The 27803-nt window shown below is 41.9% G+C and overlaps 1 protein-coding gene across 2 annotated transcripts in view; it reads right to left on the bottom strand.

Annotated features, from left to right (window-relative positions):
• Window positions 1-27803, bottom strand: part of NDUFAF2 (NADH:ubiquinone oxidoreductase complex assembly factor 2) — a 144476-nt gene that overhangs the window by 58614 nt on the left and 58059 nt on the right. For both annotated transcript variants that reach the window (XM_074952592.1, XM_074952593.1), the window contains exon 2: window positions 3328-3417. In XM_074952592.1, coding sequence (XP_074808693.1) covers window positions 3328-3417 — 90 coding nt within the window. The remainder of the gene's footprint in view (window positions 1-3327; window positions 3418-27803) is intronic.

The raw sequence follows: 27803 nt of genomic DNA, 5'->3' as shown, positions 1-27803 counted from the left end.
TTACAGGGACCCCGAGTCAGATATGTGCATAATAATTCATTAAAGGGTGGCATGTGAGGTCTCTACCGAAAGTCAGTAGCCCACAGGTCATTATAATCACTGCAAAATGCATGTATGGTTAATGTTTAAGGAGTTATGTGTATACTAAAAAGTAAGTGACAAGTCTCAGGTTCCTTTCAAGCAGGAAGAAACAGACACTTATCCCTGTGTCTGGTCATGTGTGTATCGGGCACTGTATGTCTCACAATAGATACCTGTTGCACACTGAACTAAATGATAGCCAGAAGATTGTGACATCTTCAAGAGATGAAGTTTACAGGAAGAAATAAACAGCAGGAGGGTATCCAGTTTATGAGTAAAGACAAAGGATTGTTGGGGCATAATTGGGGATTGCAGAGGTATCCCATGGATCTTTCACTGAGAAAGCAAGCTGACAGAATGATTGTCTCATGAATGGATGATCACAACCAAGCCTGATTATAAAAACACTGGAAGGACTTTGAGTCAGCATTGCTCTATAAGACATGAAAGTATCTACAGTAGAACCTCAGAGTTATAAACAGCAGAGTTACAGACTGACCAGTCAACCACACACCTAATTTGGAAAGGTAAGTACGCAATCAGGCAGCAGAGCAGAGAAAAAAGAAAGAAAGAAAAGCAAATACAGTACAGTACTGTGTTAAATGTAAACTACTAAAAAAAAATAAAGGGAAAGCAACATTTTTTTCTGCACAGTAAAGTTTCAAAGCTGTATTAAGTCAACATTCAGCTGTAAACTTTTGAAAGAACCACCATAATGTTTTGTTCAATTATAAACATTTCAGAGTTACGAACAACCTCCATTCCCAAGATGTTCATAACTCTGAGGTTCTACTGTAGTTACATAAGTCTAGGCTCTAGAATATATGTTATGATTTTGTTTTACATGTAATCATTTGTTTCCAATAATTCTACTTGCTATCACTTGAATCTATATACTTCATTAAATAAACTTTTACTTGTTTTCACTATAAACACATCTGAGTGCGGTGTGTGAAGAGGAGTGGTAATCTGAGGTGAAAAGGGTAAGCTGCAGTGTTCTGCTTCTTTGGAAGCAGCGAATCTGAAATCTGCAAAACGTCCAGTGGAACAGAGGCTGGACACTCCAGGGAGATGCTCGGAAGCTGGAACATGCCTATAGCCCATCCGTAGAGAGATAGCTGGGCCTGCGTGGGCCCAGAGAGGAGTGGTCATGCTGCATGTGGCAGGTGGAATTGGGGAGCTGACCACAGCAGGCACAAACGAGGCTTCCTCACGCCAAGGACATGTGATAGTGAGGTACCTCACAGCCCTGGGTACCACGCATGCAGATGGCTTGAAATGACAGTTCAAACCATGTGACATGCCCCCTCATTTTAACTCTTAAGCTTGCTGCTCTGGGGATCCCTTACCAACACCACCTTAGCACAGATCTCTCTGATATGGTTCTTACTGTCGCTCTTCATCATGGCTCTGATGGAATGGTGTCAACTGGGGCCCTCTGCTTGGGTGGGTAGGGACTGAGATCTCCCTTCTCTGAAATAGACCCCCACCCTCCTGAAGACAGGGAGCAGTGGGCCATGGAACTGAGGGGAGAGCCCAGACTACACAAAGGAGTGATAGATCCCCCACCAACCCAGCTGCTGTGTGCGGGTCCCCTGTTATTATCACCCCAAGGTGGAAGAATACATTTAAATGGGGTAATAGGATTTAGGATGCCACCATAATCAAGCTCTGCTTCACTTCGGGAATACACTAGCTTCCATTAGGCCACTTAATGTAGCAAGACTAACCAGAATCCATATAGGGCTGATCCACCAGCCTGTACCCCTGTTCACCCTACACCCAATCCTTGCTATGCACAGATACACATGAAGTCATCGAGGAACTGAACTCCATGGCTTCCTGAAGGGGCTTCCCAAATCTGGCCCCTCCAATGCAGCAAAACCACACTGATCCTGCTGTGGTACGGGGCCCTCTGAACCAATACTAGAGGAGCCAGGATTTGGCCCTTTCCATTTATTTCAGTCATCCATAGTTCCATAACACAACATTTCAGCTGTTAACATTTCAACTGACAGCACTGAAAAATCCACTTAGCATCATTGTTAATATTTCCGGCTCTTTGAATTATTTTGCACTTTTTCTGTCATAAACAAACAAGGTGCACTGCACACCTCTTCTGTTCAAATAATGGATGGGAAACAACGCAGTTGGAATCTGGTCTTCCTATTCCCTGAAAGGCCCTGTATTTAAAAAGAAAATAACAATTACCTATTTATTTTTTCCCATTTCCCTGACCTTCATGCATCCTTCCAATTCAGTGCTGCCATAGTTGCAAAGAATTTTTTATGGTAATTACAAGGATGAACAAGTGTGGTGTTAAAAGTGCAAATGCAAGTAATAAAAATGTGGTTGGCCACGCACTTTGTTTCTTCGAGGCAGAAAGCTAAACACACACCCTTGGTTTGACAATGTTGGAAGTTCTCTCTAATTATATATCTTCACCGCAGAGTTAACTCAGGCTCCCATTCAAGTGTTGTCCCTCACCTGGCTTCTCCCCACACAAAAACCTCTGACCCAAGTTTAGATGGTGCTTTCAATGCAAACTAGCAGGCCAATCTTGGGTACAGGCAAAAGCCCAAGTGCTGCTTTCATTCCGGCTGGTAACCTGCCTCCTTTGCTGTGAGGTGCAGGCTAAGCAACTCGAAAGCTGGTAGTCCTCCAATGCCTTCCCACAATTCCCACTGTGTGCACAGAAGGATAGACAAGTGGTCCCACAATTAACTGGGAAAGAATCATAGAGCATCAACTTACTGCAGCACTAAGCAATAGGGACATGTCCCCAGAAGTCCTAGCCGCATACCTGAGCGAGTGCAGACCCAGGAATTTGAGTGTGGCCACTCAGACATGGGCACCAAACACCTGCAGCGAGGACATGCCCTGAAAAGGTTTTAGCCCACATATATTCCTTTCAGGGTCATTCGGTCAGATCACTCCCTCACTCTCAAATATTTTCACAACTGATTAGAGGAAATCAAAATCATGGTCATGCAAACTATACACACATTTTCATGTACTGACCCATTTCTTAAAGGTAAGCACATCATTTTACTTGTGCTTAAAAGTGGATACTTTCAGAATTCGCAATAGCTGGATAGGATTACTTTAGTCTTCATGCCTCAAAATGAAAAGATCTCAGGAAAGAGCAAATAAGTGTGTAGAGTCAGGTATTCCACTGAATTCAATTTTCAGCATTTTGTACTTTCCAGGTTACATGAAAATAAAAACAAAACCCCAAACATTTACCTTCCCATTCTGTTGGCAAGTCGCCCACTTCATACTTATACTCCTCTTGATTTACAGCTTCTATTATTCTTTTCTCTGGAATGCTCTGTCCTATTAACACAAATAAAGATTACATTTAAAGTATACAGCCAGGTAACATTAACAGCCAAGCAGATTATGCTATGACAAAGTTGCTGCCCCAACATACCCCCTTCTTGACTAGCTGTGGCATTGCAGCGCCCTTGGTTCAGTTTCCCTCTATTATTCTTTTGCCTTCTCTGTCCGGACCACTTTAGAGTCCTGTGCCCTTTCTGGGGCCAAACTTCAGGGTTTTGATAAAGGACTGCAATGTATACAAAACACAAACCTTCATCCCCCCTGGGCTCAACTGGCAGCTACCTCATCATAGGTGTGCCTCTGCTGCTTTACACGGTCCTTCTGTGCCTCAATCCATGGCATAATCCAGGAGCTGGCACCCTCCTCCCCTTATCCAGTACATTGGACAGGCTCCAGTTAGGTCTCTAGCTCTATCCTTGCAAAGCCTGACTGGTTTTCTCCCTTTTTCCTTCACGGCCTTCCATCAGGCTGCTTCTCAGACAAAGGGAAGTTCCCTAACTCCTCTTCTCTAGAGTTTTCCTCTCCCCAAGTGGGCTCACCCAGCTCTTTATGGAAACAAGCCCTGTTCTCCCTGGGCTTTCTTTCTAATCAGGCCTGGCCCACCCTCCAGGTGCAAGGTTAATTGGCTTCTCAGGCCCATATTAACCCTTTCACAGCATATGTGGGGTAAGCATCCAATCATATTTGCTTTCATTTGAACGAATATTACTTTTTATGTTCACAAATATAAATCAGCCCCACAGACTAAAATAAAGGATCATCGTGCAGAGGGAAAAGATGGCCATTTAGACATTACAATTCAAACTGCTAAACTTTTTATATGTATTTTTAAAAGTTTAAGATCCCAAGTCATTCACAGATTATGCAACAACTAATCTGAAAACACAGTATTTCAATATCAGTTCATTGTGCAGTTTTTTGCATTAAGAATGTCACATGGAGGACTGTCTGCTGAAGCTTTCCCATAAACTGTATCTGCCACACTCAAATATCATTAAGGCCCTTAATGGCCAAGGACCAGAATCTTGAAGTGGTTCCATAATCAGATGGGAAGCCAGCGTAGAATGCAGGTGTGATGTGCTCTGATTCGTCAGATTTGCCTAGAAGGCAGGCCATAGCATGTTGTACAAGAGGTAACTTCCATGTTCCTTTCATCAGCTGCAAAAAAAGCACTTTGCTAAGTATATTTCCCCATATAAAATAAATGGAGCAGTAAGTCCAATTGTGGGGAAATGAGAAAGGAGGAAAGCCATCATGAGCCTCTAAAGGTTGAGTATAAGCAGGAATTCCACATACAATGACAAATGCAATTAGTTTGACTAATATGGGACCTGTGGGAAGAAGCAAGTTTGTGAAAGGAGCTCTGAAAATACAGCATCTGCATGGAGACAGAGCTAAGGTTTTAACATGTTGTCTAGTGTTTGGTGGTTGTTCTATGTAGTGATACATGTCATTGGGTGGAGGCGAGTATTAATTTCCTTGTTTTTGTGGTAGGTATATTATGAGTAGAGCAACCTTCACGGATATAAAGCACAGGGTGTCTTTTTGTTTCGTCTTGAAAAGATATTAGCCCTGAGTCAGTATATCTCTGAGGATTGAAGATATTTTCTTCCACTTCCTTGAAGGTGATGGTGATTTGTTGTTGTAGTTAAAAGGACAGCTTTTTAAAGAACAGCTGCTCAGACATGTTGCAGTCTTGGCAGAGATAGAATAGTGGGCTGGGTGTAGAGGACATAGTCAAAGGTGCATACTGAATGTAATTCAGCACATGGCTATCACCAGCCCATATGTGATCCATGTATATTACATAGATATATAAAGTTTACATACATGACAAATTATACATTTTGAACTAAACATGTTTCTTCTATTAGATAATCCTGATCCATGCTTTCATAAAACAAATAAAAGTAACGGAATACTGAGGCTCCTTCCTCCAATATTCATCCTTTGTACAACACAGGCTAGTCTTGTAAGAATCAGAGCCTGGTGCCAAACTCTGAAAATTACTTCTTGTCAGGGTTCCCTCCCCACTCTGAACTCTAGGGTACAGATGTGGGGACCCGCATGAAAGACCCCCTAAGCTTATTTCTACCAACTTAGGTTAAAACTTCCCCAAGGTACAAATTCTTTGCCCTTGGACAGTACTCTGCCACCACCAAGTGATTTAACAAAGAATCAGGGAAAGGACCACTTGGAGTTCCTATTCCCCCAAAATATTCCCCCAAGATCTTACACCCCCTTTCCTGGGGAGGCTTGAGAATACTATCCTAACCAATTGGTTACAAAGTGACCACAGACCCAAACCCCTGGGTCTTGGGACAATACAGAAATCAGTCAGGTTCTTAAAAGAAGGATTTTATTTTAAAAAAAGGTAAAAATCACCTCTGCAAAGTCAGGATGGAAAATAACTTTACGGGTAACAAAAGATTCAAAAACACAGCAGAACTTCCCCTAGGCTTAGTTTCAAAGTTACAAAAAACAGGAATAAACCTCCCTCCAGCAAAGGAAAAATTCACAAGCAGAACAAAAGATAAACTAACACACCTTGCCTGGCTTTTACTTACAATTTTTGTAATATGAGAGACTTTTAGGATGGTTTATAGCAGAAGGAGTTTTCTGACCTGATGTTTCTCTGCTTCCCAAGAGAACACACAAAGCAAAGCCTTCCCCCTGGCCCCCCAAAGATTTGAAAGTATCTTCTTTCCCCATTGGTCCTTTTGGTCAGGTGCCAACCAGGTTATTTGAGCTTCTTAACCCCTTACAGGTAAGGGAGGAATTCTAGGCTACCCTTAGCTGTATGTTTATGACACTTCTCAAAGTCATTGTTTTGAGGAATCACCATGCCATTGGGTTGGTGGCTTTTACATCTTTTCTGCATCTGTGATGTGGATAGGATGCTACGCAACGACAAAAACTGTCTGGTTTGCTTTGTCTCTTGGTTTTCTTTCAGCGGACTTTTGCTTACAAGTAATTCACATATTTATCTACTGAAGAAAGATCATACAGAAGGCTTTTGGGATTTAAAATTAAGGCCTTTTATAGGTTAGAGGTACTTCTTCATAATCCGATACTGATTTTTTGGGGCAGAAATTGCCTTTAAGCTATTCCATTTCCTAATATAAAGCCTGCTTGCACAAATTTGTAGTTATTTTTTTAAATGAATCAGAAATAACCTTTCAGTAATAACTATATCCGCTTTGCTGTGCATGAAACTGTGCATTTATTGTAAAGTGCTTTCACATAAATTTTGTAATGAGGACATCATTACAGTACTACAAGAAACTTCCCTTGCAAGTACATATGTGAAGCAAACAAGTACCTACTCAAGTGTCACAGTTTAATATGCTATAGTTTAAATTTCAAAATGAACCCAATCTTCATGTGACATTAACAGATCTTAAACACAAATGACATGGGCTGCTAATCGCATGCATTAACTGCGATTAATTTACACAAAACAAATTAACTAGATAAAAAATAGTCACGATTAATCACAGTTTTAATCGCACTGTTAAACAATAATGGAATACCAATTTAAATTTATCATAAATTTGGATTTTTTTACATATTCAAATATATTGATTTCAATTACAACACAAAAAACAAAGTGTACAGTGCTCACTTTATACTATTTTTATTACAAAGATTTGCACTGTAAAAAAGATAAACAAAAGAGACAGTATTTATCAATTCACCCCATATGAGTACACTCAGTCTTACTTCTTGTTCAGCCAATCACTAAGACAACCAAGTTTGTTTACATTTGTGGGAGATAATGTTGCCCCTGCTTCTTATTTACAATGTCACCTGAAAGTTAGAACAAGCGTTTGCATGGCACTATTGTAGCCAGCGTTGCAAAACATTAATATGCCCCTTTATGCTTCGTCTTGTAGTTCCAAAGTTTTACATTGTTTTGTTTTTGAGCATGGTTACGTAAAAAATAATAATAATTCTGCATTTGTAAGTTGCAATTTCACAGTAAAGAAACTGCACTATAGTACTTGTATGACGTAGCTCAAAACAGAATGGCTCAACTATCGCAAAAAAACTCATGCTACTGGTTTATTCTTCTGGGAGCCAATAAAAATCCTCTTTGCATATAGTTTTAAGAAGTCAATATCACCTTGTTCTTAAGGTTTTATTGACTAGTCAAGATAGTGTTTTAATTTTTCCAATACATTTTTACTCACTGTTTATAAAGTAATCATTTGAAAAAGAGATTTTGGTGCCAAGCTTCTAAGTACATATACTAGACTTAATCATGAAAGGTGTACTGAACCATGGCTACATAAAGTGACACAAGGAGTGAGGGCAGAAATCTGGGACCCTTCAGCAGTCACCATCAAAATCACAAGCTTCTGCTACTTGAGCTTTCAGTGGCTGTGAAATATCAGCAGGTTATGTAGCCACTGAAACCAGCCACTAGAAGGAGACAAAACAAACATTAGGCCAATTCATTACATTGAGTCTCTGCAACTGCCATCCACACCAAAGGGAACTGAAGTGCTCATCTGATCTCAGATCAGACCTCTTGTTTGTTATTATAGGGAAGTTAATGAGCCCTGCTAATACTTTATTAATTTTATTTTTTTGGAAAAAGTAGCCTGGAAAAAACAAAATCTTGACCTTTCTAACAGATAAGAAAAGAGAAATTAGACTGTATTTAGTGGCTATTAACCTATCCAATATTTCAGAAAACACTGGAATAAAGTTCAAGCAGAAATTTTTAAAAAAAGTGTTCCAATTAACTGGATGTTATGTTATCTGAAAGGAAGTCAGAAAGTCAGCTATATTCACTAATAAATTATATCATCAGACTTGTTAAAATCATAACTAGTGCATCACAACTTTCAACAGTTCCTTCTTACCACCCATAGCTGGGGGGAGAGAGAGAGAGAGCGAGCTGTGCAGTTTTTAACCTCACAATTCTTCAAAATCCTTGGACTTTGTGGTTCTGGTTGAACATAGTTAGTAGTATCCTAGTATTAGTGTTAGTTAGCTTAGTTAAGTGTTCTTCCCTGGTGATGCCCTCACCAGGGTTGAAAATGGCCGTTGTGTGTAGGGGGGCTATCCCCAATGACACTCAAACAAGATGCTTGCTCTGCTTAGGTGTGGCTCATGTCAAAGAGCAGTTTCAATCTATAAATCATTCACAAAACCGACTCAGGTGGCTAAAGACCTTCACCTGAAGCAGCACCTGCTCAAGCAGGCCCTGAGGCCTGCCTCATATCAGAGGTTGCCCTCGACTTCGGTGAGTGGTGCTGGCTCACGCTCTGCAGCCTCTCCAAAGAGGTGCAGAAATCACTCTCCTTCGAGTGTGCCAAAAAAAGGTCTCATATAACCAACCGGGACCACTCTAGGTCTCGTGGAGACTCTTCTTCCTCCTCCAAGAGTATGGCTGCTGCTGCCACTTGGGATGTAACAGGTCCTTTCAACTGCCCCCTGTTACTGTGCAGATACCTCCTCCCCACCTTCCCTCATGTCCCTCCTCATGAGATATTGCTCTTAGAGCAGGTCCACTCTTCATTGGCTTTGGAGTGGTGGAGAAGGTTCCTGTGGAGCACTGGGGTCAAAGTTTTTATTCCCGGTACTTTCTGGTTCCCAAATTCAAAGGAGGAGTAAGGCCTATTCTCGACCTCTGCAACCTTAACAAATGTGCTAGGTACCTGAGGTTCCGTATGGTCACCTTACCAGCTATTTTCCCCGCACAGACTTAGAATGACTAGTTTACTGCACTAGGAAGTCAATGTTGGTCCCCACTCAGAAAATCGAGGTCATTGATGCCTCTACAAGTTCCAGAGCAGTTTTGCCAACTGACCGTTTCCAATTTGCCACCTTTATCTTGGTCTCCAGTCTAAATCTTCCACAACAGTTCAGATGTGCCTGAGGTCTTGGGCCACATGTCTGAATGCAAAAAGGTGGTTCAATTTGCCAGGTTGTGCCTTCACCATTTTCAAATGTGGCTTATGACAGTTGCCTGTCCTACCCTATGCCCCTTTTAAACAGGTTGGTCCGCCTCCTTCCACTGATCCTGGACTTCTCACACTGGTGGATGGTTCAGGGGAACGTATGTCAGGCTATTCACTTTGTGTGGCTCTTATCAACCAGGACTGTTGTCACCACTGGCATTCTGATAGGTTGGGGAGCACATCTGCGGTTGCTGAAGGTTCAGGGTCTGTGGTCAAAGCAGGAAGCTTCATTGCATATCATTGTGCTGGAGCTCTAGGTTATCTACAATGCCTGTCATGCTTTCCTAGATCATATCAAGGGTTCAGTGGTTCACATACTTATCAACAATACCACCACAATGTATTATGTGAACACGCAAGGGGCACACACTCCAGCGTGCTCAGCCAAGAGGCAATCGGGCTGTGGCAGTTCTGTATTGAAGAGTTTCACTCAGATAGCTCATCACTTGTCCGGGGTTCAGAATCTTTTCATGGACAATCTCAGCCGAAATTTTTCCATGAGTCACGAGTGGTCCCTGCAGTCCACTGTTCTATGAGTCATCTTCACATCTTGGGGCATCTCAATGATCGACTGGTTCACTACAAGGCACAACAGGAAATATCTGTTCTGGTCTCAAGGGGGGTCTCAGTCCAGGCTCCCTGATTGACGCCTTCCACCTGAGCTGGCAATTGACTCTCCTGTATGCTTTTCCTCCAATCCTTATCATTTCACAAGTCATCCTCAAACTGAAAATGGATCAAACCAAGCTCATCCTCATTGTCCTGCATAGCTGAGGCAGTGCTGGTTTTCCAACCTTCTCGTACTGTTGATTCAGCCTCTTCCTATATCCTTTCCTCTCCACCCAACCTGCTCACGCAGAATCATGGTTGCGCTTTGTATTGGCCACTCAGCTCCCAGCATTTTATGGCATGGCTGCTCTGTGGTTAAATGCAGAGGAAGAGCAATGTTTGGTGGCTGTTCAAGAGACTCTACTTAGCAGTAGAAAAACCTCTACCAGAATGGCCTATTCGGCAAAATGGACGTGCTTTTCAACATGGTCATTGGCCTGCAGAGGTCAGCCAATGCTGGCTTGTATCCAGGACATCTTGGAGTATTTGCTGCATCTTCAGTCATCAGACCTTATGCTTAACTCATCCAGAGGTTCTCTCAAAACTTCCATCTGTCCATTCACAAAAGATTGGTGTTTTCCAACGTGATGGTTTAGGGAGTCGTAAAAGGAATTCTTCACCTCTATCTCCTGGTGCGGGACCTGTTTCCCGTGTGGAACTTTAGAACACACTTGGCGGTTCTGATGGGACCTCCATTCGAGCCTCTGACATTCTGTCTCTTTCCTCTCATGTCAAAAAACTGCATTGCTTGTAATAACATATGCAAGGAGAGTGAGAGAGTTGCAGGCTTTGATGGCACAGCCTCCTTACCTGCAGTTCTCCAAAGACAAAGAGACATTGCAGCCACACCTAAAATTCATGTTTAAAGTGGGGTCTCAGTTTCATTTGAATCAGGTGGGATATTTCTCTGGGGTTTTTCCTATGCTGAATTCATCCTTGGAGGAACAGTGCCTTCACACATTAGATGTCAGTGTCTGAACTTCTACATGGACAGCACTAAACCCTTTCAGGCTTTGCCGCATCTGTTTGCAGGGCCGTCCCTAGCTATTCTGGTGCCCTACGCAGGCCCCCCCCACCCCCCCGCAGGGGTGGCATGTGGGGCCCCAGACCTCTGCGGAGGGGAGCGGGGGAGGAGCAGGCCCCAGGCCTCCATGGGGGAGGGAGCAGGGGGGCTAGGCCCAGGCCTCCGTGGGGGGAAAGCAGGGGGGCTGGAGCAGCATGCAGCTCCTGGTGCCCTACGCAGCTGCGTACTTTGCAAATGGGTAAGGACGGCCCTGCCTGTTTGTGTTCTATGCGGACCATATGAAGGGACAGGCAGTCTCCTCACAATCTCTAACTGGATAACTTCCTGCATCAAGACTGCATAAGAAACAGCTTCAGCCTCTCTATGGGTGCGAGCTCATTCAAAAGGATACTGCTTGTGAGTGACCTGAGCTGAATACACGGCTGCATCTACTCAAAGAAGAAGAACAAACAGTTACTTACTGTCACTGTTTTACTTCAAGATATGATGCAGACATTCATTCTATGACCCACCCTCCATCCCCTCTGCTTCGTAGACTAGTCTCTGGGAGTTGGGTGAGAAAGAACTGAGGGGGATCATGGTGCTGCCTCATATAGCGAGGGGGGGCTAGGCCCGCGAGGTGCGAGTGCTGCCCCTCAACGGGTACCAGGCAAAATTCTTCAGGTTCAGCGTGCTGGGTGCACACACTCCTAAGTGGAATACATGTTTGCATCAGATCTTGAAGAACCACAATTACTGTAAGATACTGTTCCTTAGTGATTTACTCAGCTTCCTAAAAAAAAACCCAAAACCTGTAATGCCTGTACCATAACTAACAGCTATATTCCCTCCCAATGATTGAACTGCCTTTACTTTCAATTAAACAAATGTGTAAAACTACCTGTAACAGAAGTAGTTTGGAGACATAACATACATTGCAGAGCCCATACAGTGTATTTTACTCCCTTTTCTTTGCTTATAAAATCAGCCATTCATATCTGTAATAAAGTTTTCTAGCTTGCCACAAACTCCACAGAATTTATGATTTAGGGGAGTGTTGTTTATGCAGGGCTGTAGTTCAGGTGCCTTAGATATTCCCTTTTATTTATCTATTACATTATTTAAGCCTTTATGTTTAATATATCAAATCCTACTATTTAATCAAGCTTTGGCACATACACACTACCCCTTACTGCAATGTTTCATAATAAATAAGCCTGAGCTCCCAGCCAGGGAGGCTAACCCCCAACTCCTCCCCTGCTGTCCCCCTTCCCCTGCAGCCTCAGTACGCTGCGCTGCCGGCGCTCTGGCCTGCAACTCCTGCCAGGCAGAGCGGTGGTGTGGCTGTGAGCTCCTGCCACTCTGAGCAGCATGGTAAGGGGGCCAGGAGGGGATGGATAAGGGGCAGGGGGTGCTGGGGGGCAGTCAGGGGAGAGGGAGCGGGGGACGGTTGGATGGGGCAGAGGTTCAGGGGGGGAGGCGGTCAGGGTACGGGGAGCAGGGGGGTTAGATAAGGGGTGGGGTTCCAGGGGGCGGGGTCCAGGCTGTTTGCGGGAGGCACAGCCTTCCCAACCCAGCCCTCCGTAAAGTTCTGCAACCCCGATGTGGCCCTCAGGCCAAAAAGTTTGCCCACCCCTGCTCTGAAGGGTTGGGTAGTTAAGAATTGATGTGAATCGGTGAGGGATTGGGGGAACATAATTAAGGACTAAACCAGAAGAGAGGGGGAAATATTAAATAAACTATTTACCATAATTAAATACAAATAGTGAGTTAAAAAAGAAAATAGTAGATTTAATTATTATTTTAATCGAGCTGCTTCCTTTTGCCTGCTTGTGCATGTTCTCTTTAGATCACTAGCTCTTTGCACAGGGACCTGTCTTCTTACATTTCCACTAAGCACTCAGAATATGGGTGATGCATGTAAAACTCTATATGTATGATTTATGTAAGTACTGTCATTGAACAGAGCCATTGCACTAATTTGGACTGCAAGAATCACTGACACTGGTGATAGAGTAAACAGGCTCTGACATTGATGCAACGAATTAGCTAGGAAGAGAAGAATCAAAGATGACCAAAACATATAAATTTGTTTAGTAATGTGTTATCTAATCTTCTGAGGTGCTAAACACCTGCAACTCCAACTGAAATCAATCGGAGCTGTGCGTGCTCAGCACTTCAGGGTCAATTCTTTAGGCCTCTGTTCCAGCAATGGAGTTTGCCATTGACTTTAATGAGAAGATCTGATCCTGGTAAAAAACTGCATACCCTTAAGGTCAGTGGGGCTGAGATCACTCAGCTTTACAGGTTGTGCTCAGCACTTCTTAAGATTGGGCCCTGTATGAAGTGGTTGAGCAGTACTCTGACTTTGAGCTAGTTAACACAGTTTCCATTATTAGGAACTACAATCCCAGCAAGTTATTTTAGATTGATGAATGCAGAGTCAAGCACTTGGAAATGCTAATGCAATGTGTGTGCCACTTCGCTTTCCATTGCTGGTCTGTAATTTACAAAACATATTTCTGACTGATTGAACAATCAAGTATTCTAAAGTGAAATCACCAAAAATTTAACAATTTCAGTCAGAATTATAACAGTTGTGTTTTAATGTCTCTGAATTGTTCTTTTAAAAGCAGACAAGCATCTTGTCTAAAATTAAACAAGCTTAGAGATGGGTGATATGGAAAACTCATGTTTTCAGATGTATTTACAATACATTTGAGATTTGAATACTGTAATTAACTCACTGTATTTTACAGTGAAATATTCAACAAAAACTAAGCATCTCCTGGTCTATGGAATGATTAGAGGAAGAGAGAAAACTCTGTATTTTCTCCTTTTTAGAGAAAAGCATAGGGCCAAAACTTCCCAACATTTAAGTCAATGAGAGTTTTGCCACAGAATTAAATGGGATCAAAATAAAGAAGATCAGGCCACAACCTGAAATCTGGAGCACAAGAAGCCTCCTAAGCAAAGGATTAGTGTTAGGATTATTATTTATTGAGTTATAAACAAAGTTTTGCAAGCTTCAGAATACTCTATAGAAACATGCATTGACATTTCTTCCATCACTGAAATGGAGTCAACTCTTGGGTGAAATATAACAGCCATTATAACAGCACCAGCAATGTTACACAGTCATTTAGAAACCTGAAAAGTAATGTCTTATTTGACAGAAAGCTAGCTATAGAAACAAGTTTATTAGAGCATCTGTGTTCTAGGGCATGATCAAAAACTTCATCGTTCTGTGGATGTAGAGACCCCTGGACTGTACGGCAGACTTCACAGATGAATTCTGAGTTGGTATCTCACCATTGCTGTTGGGAGCTCTTGAAAGTGTGAAGAACAAGAATCTTCAATGTGAATGTGCACACCAGCTTGATGGGCTTCAAGTTTTACCTAGTAGCTCAAGAAGTGCTCTTACAGGGCTGGCTATATGCTTGTCCTTGGCTTTGGGTTGACTATATCAATAGTATAATCAGTCTTGTTGAACAGATCACCCATCCCCTTTGGTATTTCAATAGAGGGGCTATTCCACATCTATATCAATGCCACAGTCCATTTTCTCATACCCTCAGCAAGTATGAGGAATCTAGTGGATTTTTAGGGTTTTCTTATTGGCACTGTGGCACGTCTAATCGCCTCATTTTGAACCAGAGTAAATTCACTCACCAGCAGGTACTATAGGCTTTTAAGGGGCTCTCAACTCCCTATTCCCTGGCTGTCTGCTGTGCATGGAGTCCATGATCATTTAATAGTGACCTCAGAGTTAAAAAAAGTAGCTGGGGCCAGAGCCTGGAGAGGAGGTAGCTTGGAAGCTGCCTGTTAGCCTTAATACAAGGATTTTATGTGGACAAAAGATAAAAGCTATAATATTCAAAGATGTTACTTCTGTTGTTCTCAGCCATGGCCTCAGAGTAGAACAGCCCAGCAGACATCATGTGAGTAGCAAGTGTTCTGATTAATCTTAAGTGCCCTATTAGTGACCTTGACTGACTACTGTGTTGAGTTTGTTAATTATTTACAAATGAGATGTATAGGATTTGGGCCCATCTCCAGGAATTTGATTACAAGAGCCACAAGTTCCAAAATTATGTCCTTTTGGTGGGTGGGGCTCAAAATAGTTTCTGAAGAGATGGATGTCCATGACCATCTGTCACTGAGATAGAAATCAGGCTATTTTTCTGGGAGACAATCTGGAAGATACAGACTCTTCTCTAAGGAAATGTTCCACATGCCATCAACAATCTGTCAAATTATTTTGGGCCATGGAGATCAAAGAATTTAAATGCAGATATTCATTCTGAGACTTACATTATTTCTGAGTTGCTAGTCATGTCTAACTACTAGATATGCTACTAGGAGATAGACAAGCCATAGAATTCTCAGCATCCAAAGGCTCTTCCAGTCTTTCCACCTAAATATAAGGGCAAAGAAGGAGGAACTGGGGAGTCACACTTGGTCCTGACCAAAGGGAATTAGGAACACAAGTCCTGAAGAAGTTTTGTTCTTTTTTTGTTTTTTACCCTCCACTTCTGCCCAGATTCTACATCAAATGGAGCTTGAATTCCAGGATCTATGGAGGCATTCACTAATCTTTAAACAAACCTATTTTTACAACTCTTGAAATGTCTTCAGCCTATAAAACCACTGAGCCATTTAAAATTCAAAACAAGCTAAAAGCCACATTTGGTAACTTTGAAGGCCTGTGAAAGGATGCCTGTGACTGGATGTACGCTTGTATTCACATCCTAAACATATTGTAAAAATGTTTGTACAAAATATGCCTTGTGAGGCTGTGATAGTCTATACTATTATCGTCACCACTTTTACAAGACACTGATAAAATTTTGTACAAAGTATGCCCTGTGTGAGCTATCATTTGAAAACTCAATCTGCTGAACATTATTGTTCTGGAAAAAAAATGTGTATCAACATTGTGTGTAAAGTTATAAGTTTCTACTGTACAACATTGCTAGAGTTAGAAAGGCAGGCTCAAACCAGTTCTGCAGAGACAAAGACACACTGGCTCCGCCAGCCACGTAGAAACATAATTAACTGGACAATCACCTAGTTACAATGGGTATTCCCTGGCAGGAAGGAAGGTGTGCATAAGAAATTTACATTGCATCACATGAATATTTCAAACCTCACATCTACAAGAGGTGGCTTGTTACCTACACCCCAGTTGGGGGTAATCCTCGAAGAAGGGAGAGGGATATAAATATGAGAGACCGTGACCTCCAACTCATCTCTCCCCCTCCCATCTCTCTGCTCATTACATTAATGACTATCAAAGAGCTGAACTAAGAGGGAGTGGTCCCACGTTGGAAGGAGACCCAGTCTGTGAAATTTACAGCAGCGTATGGTGAGACAAAACCTTTGCTTTTAAAGCTAAGTTAGATATTAGCTTGTGTATTACTCTTATTTTCTTTTGTAACCAATCCTGACTTTTACACATCAATACTTCTAATCACTTAAAGTCTACCTTTCTGTAGTTAATAAACTTATTTTATTGTTTTATCTTAACTGGTGTGTTTGGATTAAAGTATGCGAGGAAACAATTTAGGATAACAAGACTGGTGCATGTATCATGTTCATTGATGAAATGGACTTTCTACAAGTGTGCATTGTTCAGTAGCATAATGGACAGTTCAAGATGCACATTTCTGGGGGAACAAAGATGGAACTGAGAATTTGTGGATGTTGTCCTGTATGTAATTCATGAGTAACTGGTCAGAGTGCTCATGTATTTAGCTGGGAGTAAATTTGCATGCTGAAGGCTGTGTGAGTAGGCCAGGTGTGACTGTTCTGACTGCAAAACTGTAAAAGGCATCCCAGGTTATAGAGTTAAGGGGGCACCACTGTTCAACAGTGAAGATTGTATCCTGGGGAATGTCACAGAGCTATTATTTGAAAACTAATAACTCACTGGTCAATAATATTATGGTGAAATGTATGTAGTAACGTTGTGTGTAAAATTATGAAATCCCTCCTAAATATAATATTAATAGGGCATGTTCAAACTCACGTAGCAACAATTAAGCCAAATGGGTCAAGCAGGTCTTAAAACAAAACGGATGTGTGTTTACCTCAAATTTACATATACATTGTAAACAGAGTCCTCAGACAATGGAAGGGGAAGGCAGGGGACAAAGGGAATCTGCATTTCAGCAAACAGGGCCGAGAAAAAACAACAAGACTTTTCACCAGAAGACTTAATGCTGCCTGGCTCTCAGAACTTTTACCTAGAAATCACACTGAAGAACTTGCATTTGAAAGGGGGGAAATGAACTATAAAAGTGAGGGGGAAAACACCCCAAGACACCCCTCTCTCTCTCTCTCCCTGTCCATCTCCCCCTTTACACCTAAGACAACAAAGGAAACAGCTACTGGACTTTGGGGGAAGGCTCCTGACCTGAAAAGTTTGGTCAGTAATGCTGTTGGAAGGATATGGTAAGGATTTTACTTTAAATCAAGTCTAGTTTGTTCAGCACTAGGAAGCATTTTACCTTTATTTTTCTTGTAACCATTTCTGACTTTTTATACCTAATTACTTGTATTCACTCAAAACCTCTTTTTAGTTAAATGAACTTGTTTTATTCTTTAACTGAAATGAAGTTAAATTGTTTGGGTAACTCCATTTAAGGTGGCAAGTTGTTGAGAACTGCAGTGGGAAGCCAATCCAGAGTTTGGTGCAATAAATTAATTCATAAAATGAGTAGCAAGCAGACACATAGGCAGACCCATCAATAAACTGAACCTGGTGTAATATCCATATATGAGCAGGCTTTTAAGATTTTTGGTGTGGCTATTCCCTATTCTTATTTCCCTAGAAGACAACAATCATAATGTGTTGATTGAATCATTGGCTGAAATATATATAGCATCTATGAAGAGTAGGCAGAGGACTGTTACACATTCCATTTTGAATAGCAATTGCTTTTGAGCATGAGGTAAGAACAATAAATACTTTTGATATCAATATCAAACCTGTGCTCTCTCGGTGCCAGGAGAGCCTGGGAGGATGACGGTGCTGGCAGGGGGTTGGGTCCCATACCGCTCCTGAGAGTCAGTGGCGGACCTTTTAAGGGGCTAGAGGCCCCAGCCGGGGAGGAATGAACACGTGGCTCCAGAGTAGCCTGGCCCAGGTCCCTTATTAGATGACCCTTGGGCCTTGCTCGGTGCCGAGGAGCTGTGCTTTTTCGTTTTCTTCTTAGGCACCGGCAATGGGGAACAGTGCCAGGTAGAGCCTGGTGCCAGTGGCACGCCCTGGTGGGATGGCTCAGAAGCTGGGCGAAGGGCAGACTCCATAAGGAGAGCCCTCAAAAATGAATGTCATGCTCCCTCTGGGTTCTGGGATGGAGGTTCTTACAGATCTAGCACCAATCCTTGATGTGTGATTCCCCCAAGAACTGAAGGCAGCTGCTATGGGGGTCACTCAAAGGCAAAGGCCTGTTGCAGTCCATGCAGGGCTTAAACCAGTGAGACCAGGGCATGCCGCGCTGGGGCGAAGTCCCTGCTGGGACTCTAACTTCTAATCATCAACTATACTTAACTAATTACTGTGAACAAAACTATTTATAAAGGCCTTAAGGCTCAAAGTCAGTAAGACAAGAAAAGCCGCTAGCCCTTGCTAAGCAAGAAAAGGCGGTCCAACTAACCACCATGGGCGCTAAGAAGGAACTGAGAGGGCATAGCGCCGGTGGCGCCTCATATACCACCTCATGAGTGTGGCTGTCCAGAGGGCGCCACAGCCGATCTCCGGATACAGCTAAGGCAAAAATCTCCAACGACCACGCATGTGGGCGTGCGCACACCTAGAATGGAACTGACATGAGCAAGCCCTCGAAGAAGAATGTTATCTGCTTTGAAACTCATTTCAGATCTCACCCATTACATGAGTGGGATGTGAAAGTTGTCCTGCGCACACCATACCTTTGGAAACTGCACAGATTCAGGTTTACTATGCAAATATACACAACTGACCTAAACACAAATCTCAGTTTAGAAAGGGTTGTTACTTTCCCTATCAGCCCAGATTGGAGCTTGGCACTTTGCTTCTAGATATAGTGTTTGTCATCATTTTTAGTACATATACATGAGTCAGAAAAGAGCCCAAGTACTTCTGTTTTCCTACTGAACAGATTAAGTGATTATAATACATTTACAATGCTGCAAATAATTATATCACACAACATTAACCAGTCAAAACAAAGAATTAGCCAATTGCATTCCATAACTTTTTTCACACCAATTATATGTTTAATATTTTGTGCTTTTTGAATGTGAATTTAATGCCTGTTAAAAATGAATGAGTGACTGCAGTGAGGCCTGAAGTCCTTGGCTTTTATGTAGGCACACAGAAATAGTGCTTTTCAGGAAGTTTGCTGTACATCAGAGGCACTGAAGTGTTAAACTGAAGTAATAATTCTGTTTATTGTATTTTGTTTTGAGACACAGATTCCCTCAGTGGACAATGAGATCTAAAACCTCTTTGTTAAGACTGCTTGTCTTTCTAGTCTCAACTATGCTCTTGTTTGGAATGCAGTAAGAGCTACTCAAATCCAGTTTTCAAACATGTAAGTTACAGTGTTTGCTATTTTCTGCTCTTTGAAAAGCTTCTGACACTATTCCGCCTCAGCAAAAACAATGTTGCGCCTAATAGATACTACACTTTTAACATAAAAATCACTGTTAAGTAAATGAATTCCATAATGTGCTTACTACAAACACACAGTACTGCAATTCCTTTTTCAACAGAGGTTTAAATAATGTAAGTACACTTTTTAAAATCCTGATGGATCCTCAGCACTCTGGCATGTGGTAGCTTTATCCTAACTGCCTTTTTTATTTTTTTTTTTTTTGGCTTGCCTATCCACTGCAAGAAACAGTTTTCTACCAATTACTGTCACAGTATGAATAAATCCAAGACAAAACTACTGAATATTTTCTGTAAATTTATCAAAAACCTGCATAAAATGGGGATTTAGCATGTATAAAGGGAATTTAGAAAGCAGAGAGGAGGTTTACAATACCTTGTAGTCTATAAATAAAGACACAATGTATGAAGATAAACAAAAAGGCAATCATGCAAGGAAGAGAAATGGGCAAATGACAGTGAGTATGAATTGCAAATGAAATGAAAAGGAAGTTACAGCTGGAGAGAACATCAATTAAGCAATATGACCCAACACAGCAGTGTTATGGTCTGGTTTGGATGATGAATTGCATTTCAATTATAAATAATTTGCAAAGACTCATTTAACAATTTACTTTTTCAGAATAAAGTCAATTATTAAAGCTGGTTGTACAAATATTCTCAAGGAGCTAAACCTATTTCTGCTTTTATAACAAGTTTAAATACATTTTATAAAAAGTAGTTTATTGGTTTGAGATTTGTAAAGAAATTCAGTAGTATTCAGATCTTACACATTTACAGCTACGAATGTACAATATTTTAGTATTACCTAACTAACTGAGGGCAGAATTTAAATTTTTTAGTTCACCTCTTTCAGATATACAATGAAAAGAACAGTTTTGGGGGGAAATAATATTTTTCCCATGAAGTTACTAAAGAATTTCTTATATATAAATTTCTTTAATATAAATTAAAATAATTGTAATAAGATTAAATCTAAAATATTTTGGAAGTTTCCTTTTCCCAACAACAGGTTTTTTTTGTTTGTTTGTTTTCGGTCTGGAGTGAAATTTGACCATTTAAAAGTAGTCACTATCAAACTAAAATATAGCATGCCTTTTCATTGGTCTTCAGGCAATCACATCATTAAGCAAACATCACTTCCAGAAAAAAATACTAGTAACTGAAAATGCTGAATTAACTAAAAATATTGTGTCCTAATATGACACCTTAAAGTGCAATCCTAGATAAACAAAAAAAGTAGCAAGTACATATTAAGGGTACATATTAACTTTCAAGAAAATTAAAGTTAAAAACAAACTGTTATAAAGCCATGAATTAGTAGTTAAGGTTGAACTTCTCAAATAAAGGTTTTGGGTTTTTTCATTTAAAACAATACATCTATCTGAGTTCTGGATGGGAAAAAGTTTCCCCACAATGGAGAGATGCTAGACCAGGGGTCTCAAACTCAATTTACCTTCGGGCCAGTGCCAGTCCTCAAATCCTCCCAGAGGGCCAATAACGTCACTGAAGATGGCATTCAAAAAAGAAAATGTTTATATTGTATTTTTTATTTCTAAGAAATTCAAAATAAAAAAAATATGTCATACAACTTTATACAATTCTTTGACTGCCAGAGAGTTTTTAATGTTTCCAAACACCAGGCAACGCTTCAGTTCTGCCAGTTTGTTGATGTTTGGCCTCAGTGACTTAGCCGTTGAAACCTTCAGGATTGCAGCAAGGTGTGCATCAGATAGTTGTGTTCGGTATTTTGACTCGTTTATATTCATTGTGGAAAAAAAGTGATGCTACCTCCATGGCTGACTCTGCCCAGCAACTAGTGATGGTATCTCTGTCCCTCTCCCCCAGCCAATGGGAGCTGCGGGGGGCGGCGCCTGCAGCAGACATTGCTGGCAGCATGTCTGCGGCCCATGGAGGAGAGACTCACGCAGCGCTGAGGTTCTCGGGCCGCAGATGGCCCACGGGCCGGGACTTGGAGACCTCTGTGCTAGACTCTTCCATAGATGGCAGCTAGCCTTCGATTATAAAACCAATTTTGACCTCTATATACTGTATAACTACAACCAATCCACCTGGAATTTCCAAACCTTAAATATTTAATGCCAGGATAATTACTTCCTGGAAAAATTAGCAGACAAAATATTGGGGAGACATGGCAGGGTGCTTTTTGTTTTAAATATAAAATGAGACAACTTTTTTTTGGTTATTATCCAGACATTTTTCCCTCATGTACAAAAACTTGATTTAGAAGGTTTTTCTTTTTTAATCTGATTCATAGATTCCAAGGCTAGAAGAGACCACTGTGATCATCTGGCCTGACTTCCTGTACAACACAGGCCATAGAACTTTCCCCAGAGGATTCCTAGACCATGTCTTTTAGAAATATATCCCATCTTGATTTTAAAATAGCCTGTGATGGAAAATTCACCATTATCCTTGGTAAATTATTCCAGTGGTTAATTACCCTCACTGTTAAAAAATGTACACCTTATTTCCAGTCTGAATTTGTCTAGCTTCAGCTTCCAGACACTAGATCATGTTCCATCTTTCTCTGCTAGCAAGAAGAGCCCATTGTCAAATATTTGTTCCCCATGTAGGTTCTTACGGACTGTGATAAAGTCATCCCTTCACCTTGTCTTTGTTAAGCTAATATTTTGGGCTCCTTAAGTCTATTGCTGTAAGGCATGTTTTCCAGTCCTTTAATTATTCTCATGGCTCTTCTCTGAAGCCTGTTCAATTTATCAATCTCTTTCTCAAATTTTGGACACTAGAAGTGGACACTTTATTCCAACAGCGGTTGCACCAGTGCCAAATAACCTTTACACTCCTACTCGAGATTCCCGTTTATGCATCCGAGGACTGCACTTGCCCTTTTGGCCACAATGTTGCATTGGGAGTTCATGTTCAGCTGATTATCCACCACAACCCCCAAACCTTTTTCAGAGTTACTACTTCACAGGATAAAGTCCCCCATCCTGTAAGCATGACCTAAATTCTTTATTTCTAGGTGTATACATTTAGCCATATTAAAATGCATATTGTTTGCTTGCACTCATCTTATTAAGTGATCCAGATCTCTCTGATTCAGTGACCTGTGCTCTTTATTATGCTCTGCACTCCCCCAATTTTTGGGTCATCAGTGATGATTTTATGTTTTCTTCCAGGCCACTGATAAAAATCTTAAATAGCATAGTGCCAAGAACCAATCCCCAAGGGATCCCACTCAAAATACCCGCTCAGTAATGATCCTCAATTTACAATTACATTTTGAGAGCTCTCAGTTGGCCAGCTTTTAACAAGTTTATATTGTTCTAGTGTTTTAATAAAAATGTCAAGAGATATGGTCATGTTTTGGGTCAGATCAATGATAGGTTGTGTCACCACCTGTCCTGTAAGCACAAGAGTCTTAGTATGCTCTGTTCTTGTAGTTCCCTGTCTCTATGCCCCCAGCCAGCATACAAGCTTGCCCTGAGTGTCAGGGTGTCAAGCTGCCCTGGTTCAGCAACTCTGAACCAAACAGCCTGCTTGTTGCACCACATCCACCCTCTGGCTTCCACCAGCCTCGGGGACTATTACCAAATGACCACACCACATCTCCAGTCCCAAACTTCCCCAAAACTGTCTGCCTGGAAATGTCCAGCCCTCTCTTGGAAGATTTAGGGAAGTAATAAAGGTCCATAAGAGACAACAGCTCTATTTATTACTTTAACTGGAGTTAATCACTTTAATTCAAACACAGCACTGGGTTGTTTTAGATAAAAACTCAAATTTATTAGCAGAAGAACATGGATTAAGTTGACACCAAGTAAAAGGAATAAAGAAAGTGGTTACAAGCAAATAAAAGTAAAAATACGCTTTCTAATGCAGTGGTCCCCAAACTGTGGGGCATGACCCCAAGGGGGGCATGTAGGAACATTTGGGGGGTGCAGCGGGTCCCGGGCCACCCCCATGGGGGGGGGAGCTGGGGAGGGAACATGATCCAGCCCTGCACTGTTGCCTGCTACTGAACATGGCTCCACTCCCGGCCCCGCCCCCAGCCACACAGTCCCACCGCCGGCCCTTGCCCCCCTGTTTGGGGAGCGGGGAGGGCAGGTGGACAGGGGAAAGGGGGGGCACCAGCTAAAAAGTTTCAGAACCACTATTCTAATGGCTAAGATCTAACTGAAACTACAGCCTTAGTTCAAGGTAGATTTCTTTCCAATCTTTTTCTTTCCAGACATGGCTGACTTCCTCCCATTCAGAAACTTCCACAGAAATGCAAGTCACTGGTCTCCTTTGTCTTCCTAGGTGAAGGAGCTTTGCCTAAGCAGGTTTCTTAAAGACTCAGTTTCCAGACACTGCAGCTTCCTTGTCTGAAGGATCCATCTTTCTCATCTTGCAGAAAGCTCTGGCCCCCGGTGTCTGTCTACTGATGGATACCAAGATGGCTTCTTCTCTCTATCTTTCCAAACTCACTGTTTCGGTCCACAACTCAGGATAACTTCATGCTGTTCTGCCCTTCCTGGAGATGTCCCTTCCCCCTGCGGATTTATACATAAATGGGGTTTCCATTGTTTTTGATCACGCCTTGCTTAATTTCACTGTAGACAGGTAGATAGCTGCCTTTCCTCCTGTCTGGGAGGAAACCTGTTTCTTCCTTTTTTTGGTCACGGACTTTAAACATAGTATCAGTGAATATTCATAATTCCTCACATAGTATTAGTATATACATTTTACAATAATATTAATCACCAGTGTGCCATTAGTTTTCAAAAAAGACCTTATTTGATACACTTTTATAATTCAGTAATACTGTATACAATCAGCTGATTCAATTATCATTTGAGGCTTGAAGAACAGTTGAAGAGCAACTGGCAAGAGACAAAAAAGTTTGCTATTAGTTTTTAAATATACCAGAAGCAGGAAGCATGCCAAACAATGAGTGGGGGGCCACTGGACAATCTGAAATAGCAGAACTATTAACTATAGTATGTAACCCATCACTTAAATCAACCTCTGTACCAAATGACTGACTGATAACTAATGTGACACCGATTTTTAAAGAAGGCTCCAAAGGCGATCCTGGCAATTACAGCCTAACTTCAGTATCACGCAAACTGTTTGAAATGATAGTAAAGAACAGAATTATCAACCACACAGATGAACACTATATGCTGAGGAAAAGTCAACATGGCTTTTGTAAAAGGAAATCATGTCTCACCAATCTATCAGAATTCTTTGCGCGGGGGGTCAACAAGCATGTGGACAAGGGTGAGCCAGTTGATGTAGTGAACTTAGAGTTTCAGAAAGCCTTTGAAAAGGACCCTCACCAAAGGCTCTAAGCAAAGTAGGCAGTCATGGGATAAGAGGGAAGGATCTCTCTCATTGATCAGTAACTGGTTAAATGGTAGGAAACAAAGGGTAGGAATAAATGGTCAGTTTTCACAGTGGAGAGAGGTCCTCCAAGGATTTGTACTGGGGCCAGTGCTGTTCAACATATTAATAAATGATCTGGAAAAATGTGTAAACAGTGAGGTGACAAAGTTTACAGATGATACAAATGACAAGATAGTTAAGCCCAAAACTGACTGCGAAGAGTTACAAAGGGATCTCACAAAATTCGGTGACCAGGCAACAAAATGGCAGCTGAAATTCAGTGTTGTCAAGCGCAAAGTAAAGCACATTGGAAAACAATCCCAACTCTACATACAAAATGGTGGGGTATAAATTAGCTGTTACCAGTACAGAGAGAGATCTTGGAGTCATCATGGATAGTTCTTTGAAAATATCTGCTTAAAATGCAGTAGCAGTATAAAAAGCCTATGTTAGGAACAATTAGGAAAGGGATAGATAAAACGACAAAAATATCATAATTTCACTATATAAATCCATGGTACTCCCACTCCTTGAATATTGCATGCAGTTCTGGTTGCCCCATCTCAGAAAAGGATATATTAGAACTGGAAAAAATACCAAAAAGGGTAAGAAAAATGATGAGGGATATGGAGGAAACATTAAAAAGACTGGGATTGTTCAATTTAGAAAAAAACAGACAACTACTGGGGGGGGCGGGAAATATGAAAGAGTCTATAAAATCATGAATGGTGTGGAGATAGCGAATAGGGAAGTGTTACCTACCACTTTACAACACAAAACCAGGGGTCACCCAATGAAATTAATAAGCGGCAGGTACAAAACAAACAAAAAGAAGTACCTCTTCACACAATGCACAATCCACATGTGGAACTTGTTGCCAGGGGATGTTGTGAAGGGCAAAAGTATAACTGGGTTCAAAAAAGAATTAGATATGTTCATGGAGGATAGGTCCACCAATGGCTATTAGCCAAGATGGTCAGGGATGCAACCCCATGCTCTGGGTGTCCTAGACCTCTGACTGCCAGAAGCTCGGAATGGACGACTGGGGATGGACCACTTGATAAATTGCCCTGTTCTGTTCATTTTCTCTGAAGCATCTGGCACCAGCCACTGTCAAAAGACAGGATACTCGGCTAGATGGACCATTGGTGTGACTTACTATGGCCATTCTTATTTTCTTATGAGGTTCAGACCCCCTATCTTTATAGCCCTGATAAAGTTTCTCTTTCTTGCTGGGGTGTAGACCCCCATGCTGTCTTCTCTTCTGCTTGCTAGCTTTGTTTACCTGATATACAGATGGTCCTTCATAGTCTCTGCCTGATGACCAGGATGGACAGAAAAACAAATACACATTCCTTTTTCTAGGGTACACTGTGCTTATTCACCGCTTGCAAAACAATTGTAGCACATATCCATAACTCTTTTTACATATCCTGTACATACATCACAGAAGATTATTAGTGATCAGTGAGTTATTAGTTTTCCAATGACATATCACATTATACCTTTTAGATAAAATTATACCACAGCGAGTTGGTCTGACAAGAGTTTCTGACAGAGTAACGAACTACCACTGTCACAGATATCAAGTCAAATGTTTTTACAGACGTCTACTACATGAACGCTATTACTGTTATCAACCAAACTTGTAATCTGATCAAAACAAGGTAGCATGATAAGTTTGGCAGGATCTATTTTCCATAAACCCACATAGATTGGAATTAACTACATTACCCTTCTTTAATTATTTATTTTTCAAGTCCTGTATCAACAGCTCCATTATCTTGCCCAGAATCAATGTCAGACTGATAGGCCAGTGTGGCAGGGTGTACTGGGCCCTCTGAGGCCCCCTGCTCAAGGCCTTGCAGTCCTACCACACCACAGAAAAGGAGCAGCGAAGGTAAGTCCCTCAGGCCTGCCTAGAAAGGCTGCAGGGAAACAGCCAATCAGTGCCCAGCAGGCTCAGTTAAAAGGAGATCCAGGGCTTGAGCAGGTCGGTTCCTGGCTGGGACCAGAGGAGTAATGAAGAGTGCTCCTAGCTGGAGCTCAAGGGAGAGCCAGAAGATGGGTTCTGGTGGCATTGGCATTTGGGGAGGAAGAAGAGGAGTGGAGAACTTCAGCCCTGAGGTAAGGGTGAAGAGAAAGTGGTTACATGGGAAGTGACCCAGGGAATAGTAGCAGTAACTATAAAAGGAAGCAGCACATGGCTGCTACTTGTAGGGTCCTGGGTTGGGACCCGGAGTGGTGGGTGGGGCCGGGTCCCCTCACCAGCCACCAGCAAAGTGGCCAAAGCTCTGAGAAGGGAACACATTGTTAGAAGCCCAAGCACAGGACTGGAATTTAAAGGGCTCAAGGACAGGGCTGAAGACCCTGCAGAGGGCCAACCATTTGTTGCATTTTGTTACCCCCTGGAAGAGGACTGAACTTGAAGAAGTGACCTGGCTGGAGAGCTGTGGCAATAAGAACTGATAAGGCAAAGTCTCCAAGGAGAAAGCCCTGGGGGCATTGCTCTATATCAGGACAGGCACGGACTTAAAGCTAGTCCAGAAGGGGCTGAAGATTGAGCCCAGAGACAGCGCTAAAGACTTTAGCAACGGCACTAGGACAGTCCCAGTTGAACCTGTCACCCCAGAAGAGGTTTGTTGCATTCATATTGACTGTGTGTGACTTGGCTGGAGGGCTGGCCCCATTGAAGCCCCACCTGATGCAGTTAACAGTGGACAGGGGGTGCCGGAAGCGCGCGCACACGCACAGAGAGAGAGAGCATGCGCACAGGTTT

Source organism: Natator depressus, chromosome 5, assembly GCF_965152275.1.
Source record: "Natator depressus isolate rNatDep1 chromosome 5, rNatDep2.hap1, whole genome shotgun sequence".
In the NCBI taxonomy this organism is placed as follows: domain Eukaryota; kingdom Metazoa; phylum Chordata; order Testudines; family Cheloniidae; genus Natator; species Natator depressus.
The sequence above is the reverse complement of the archived record's forward strand: the minus strand, read 5'-3'. Positions and strand labels throughout refer to the sequence as shown.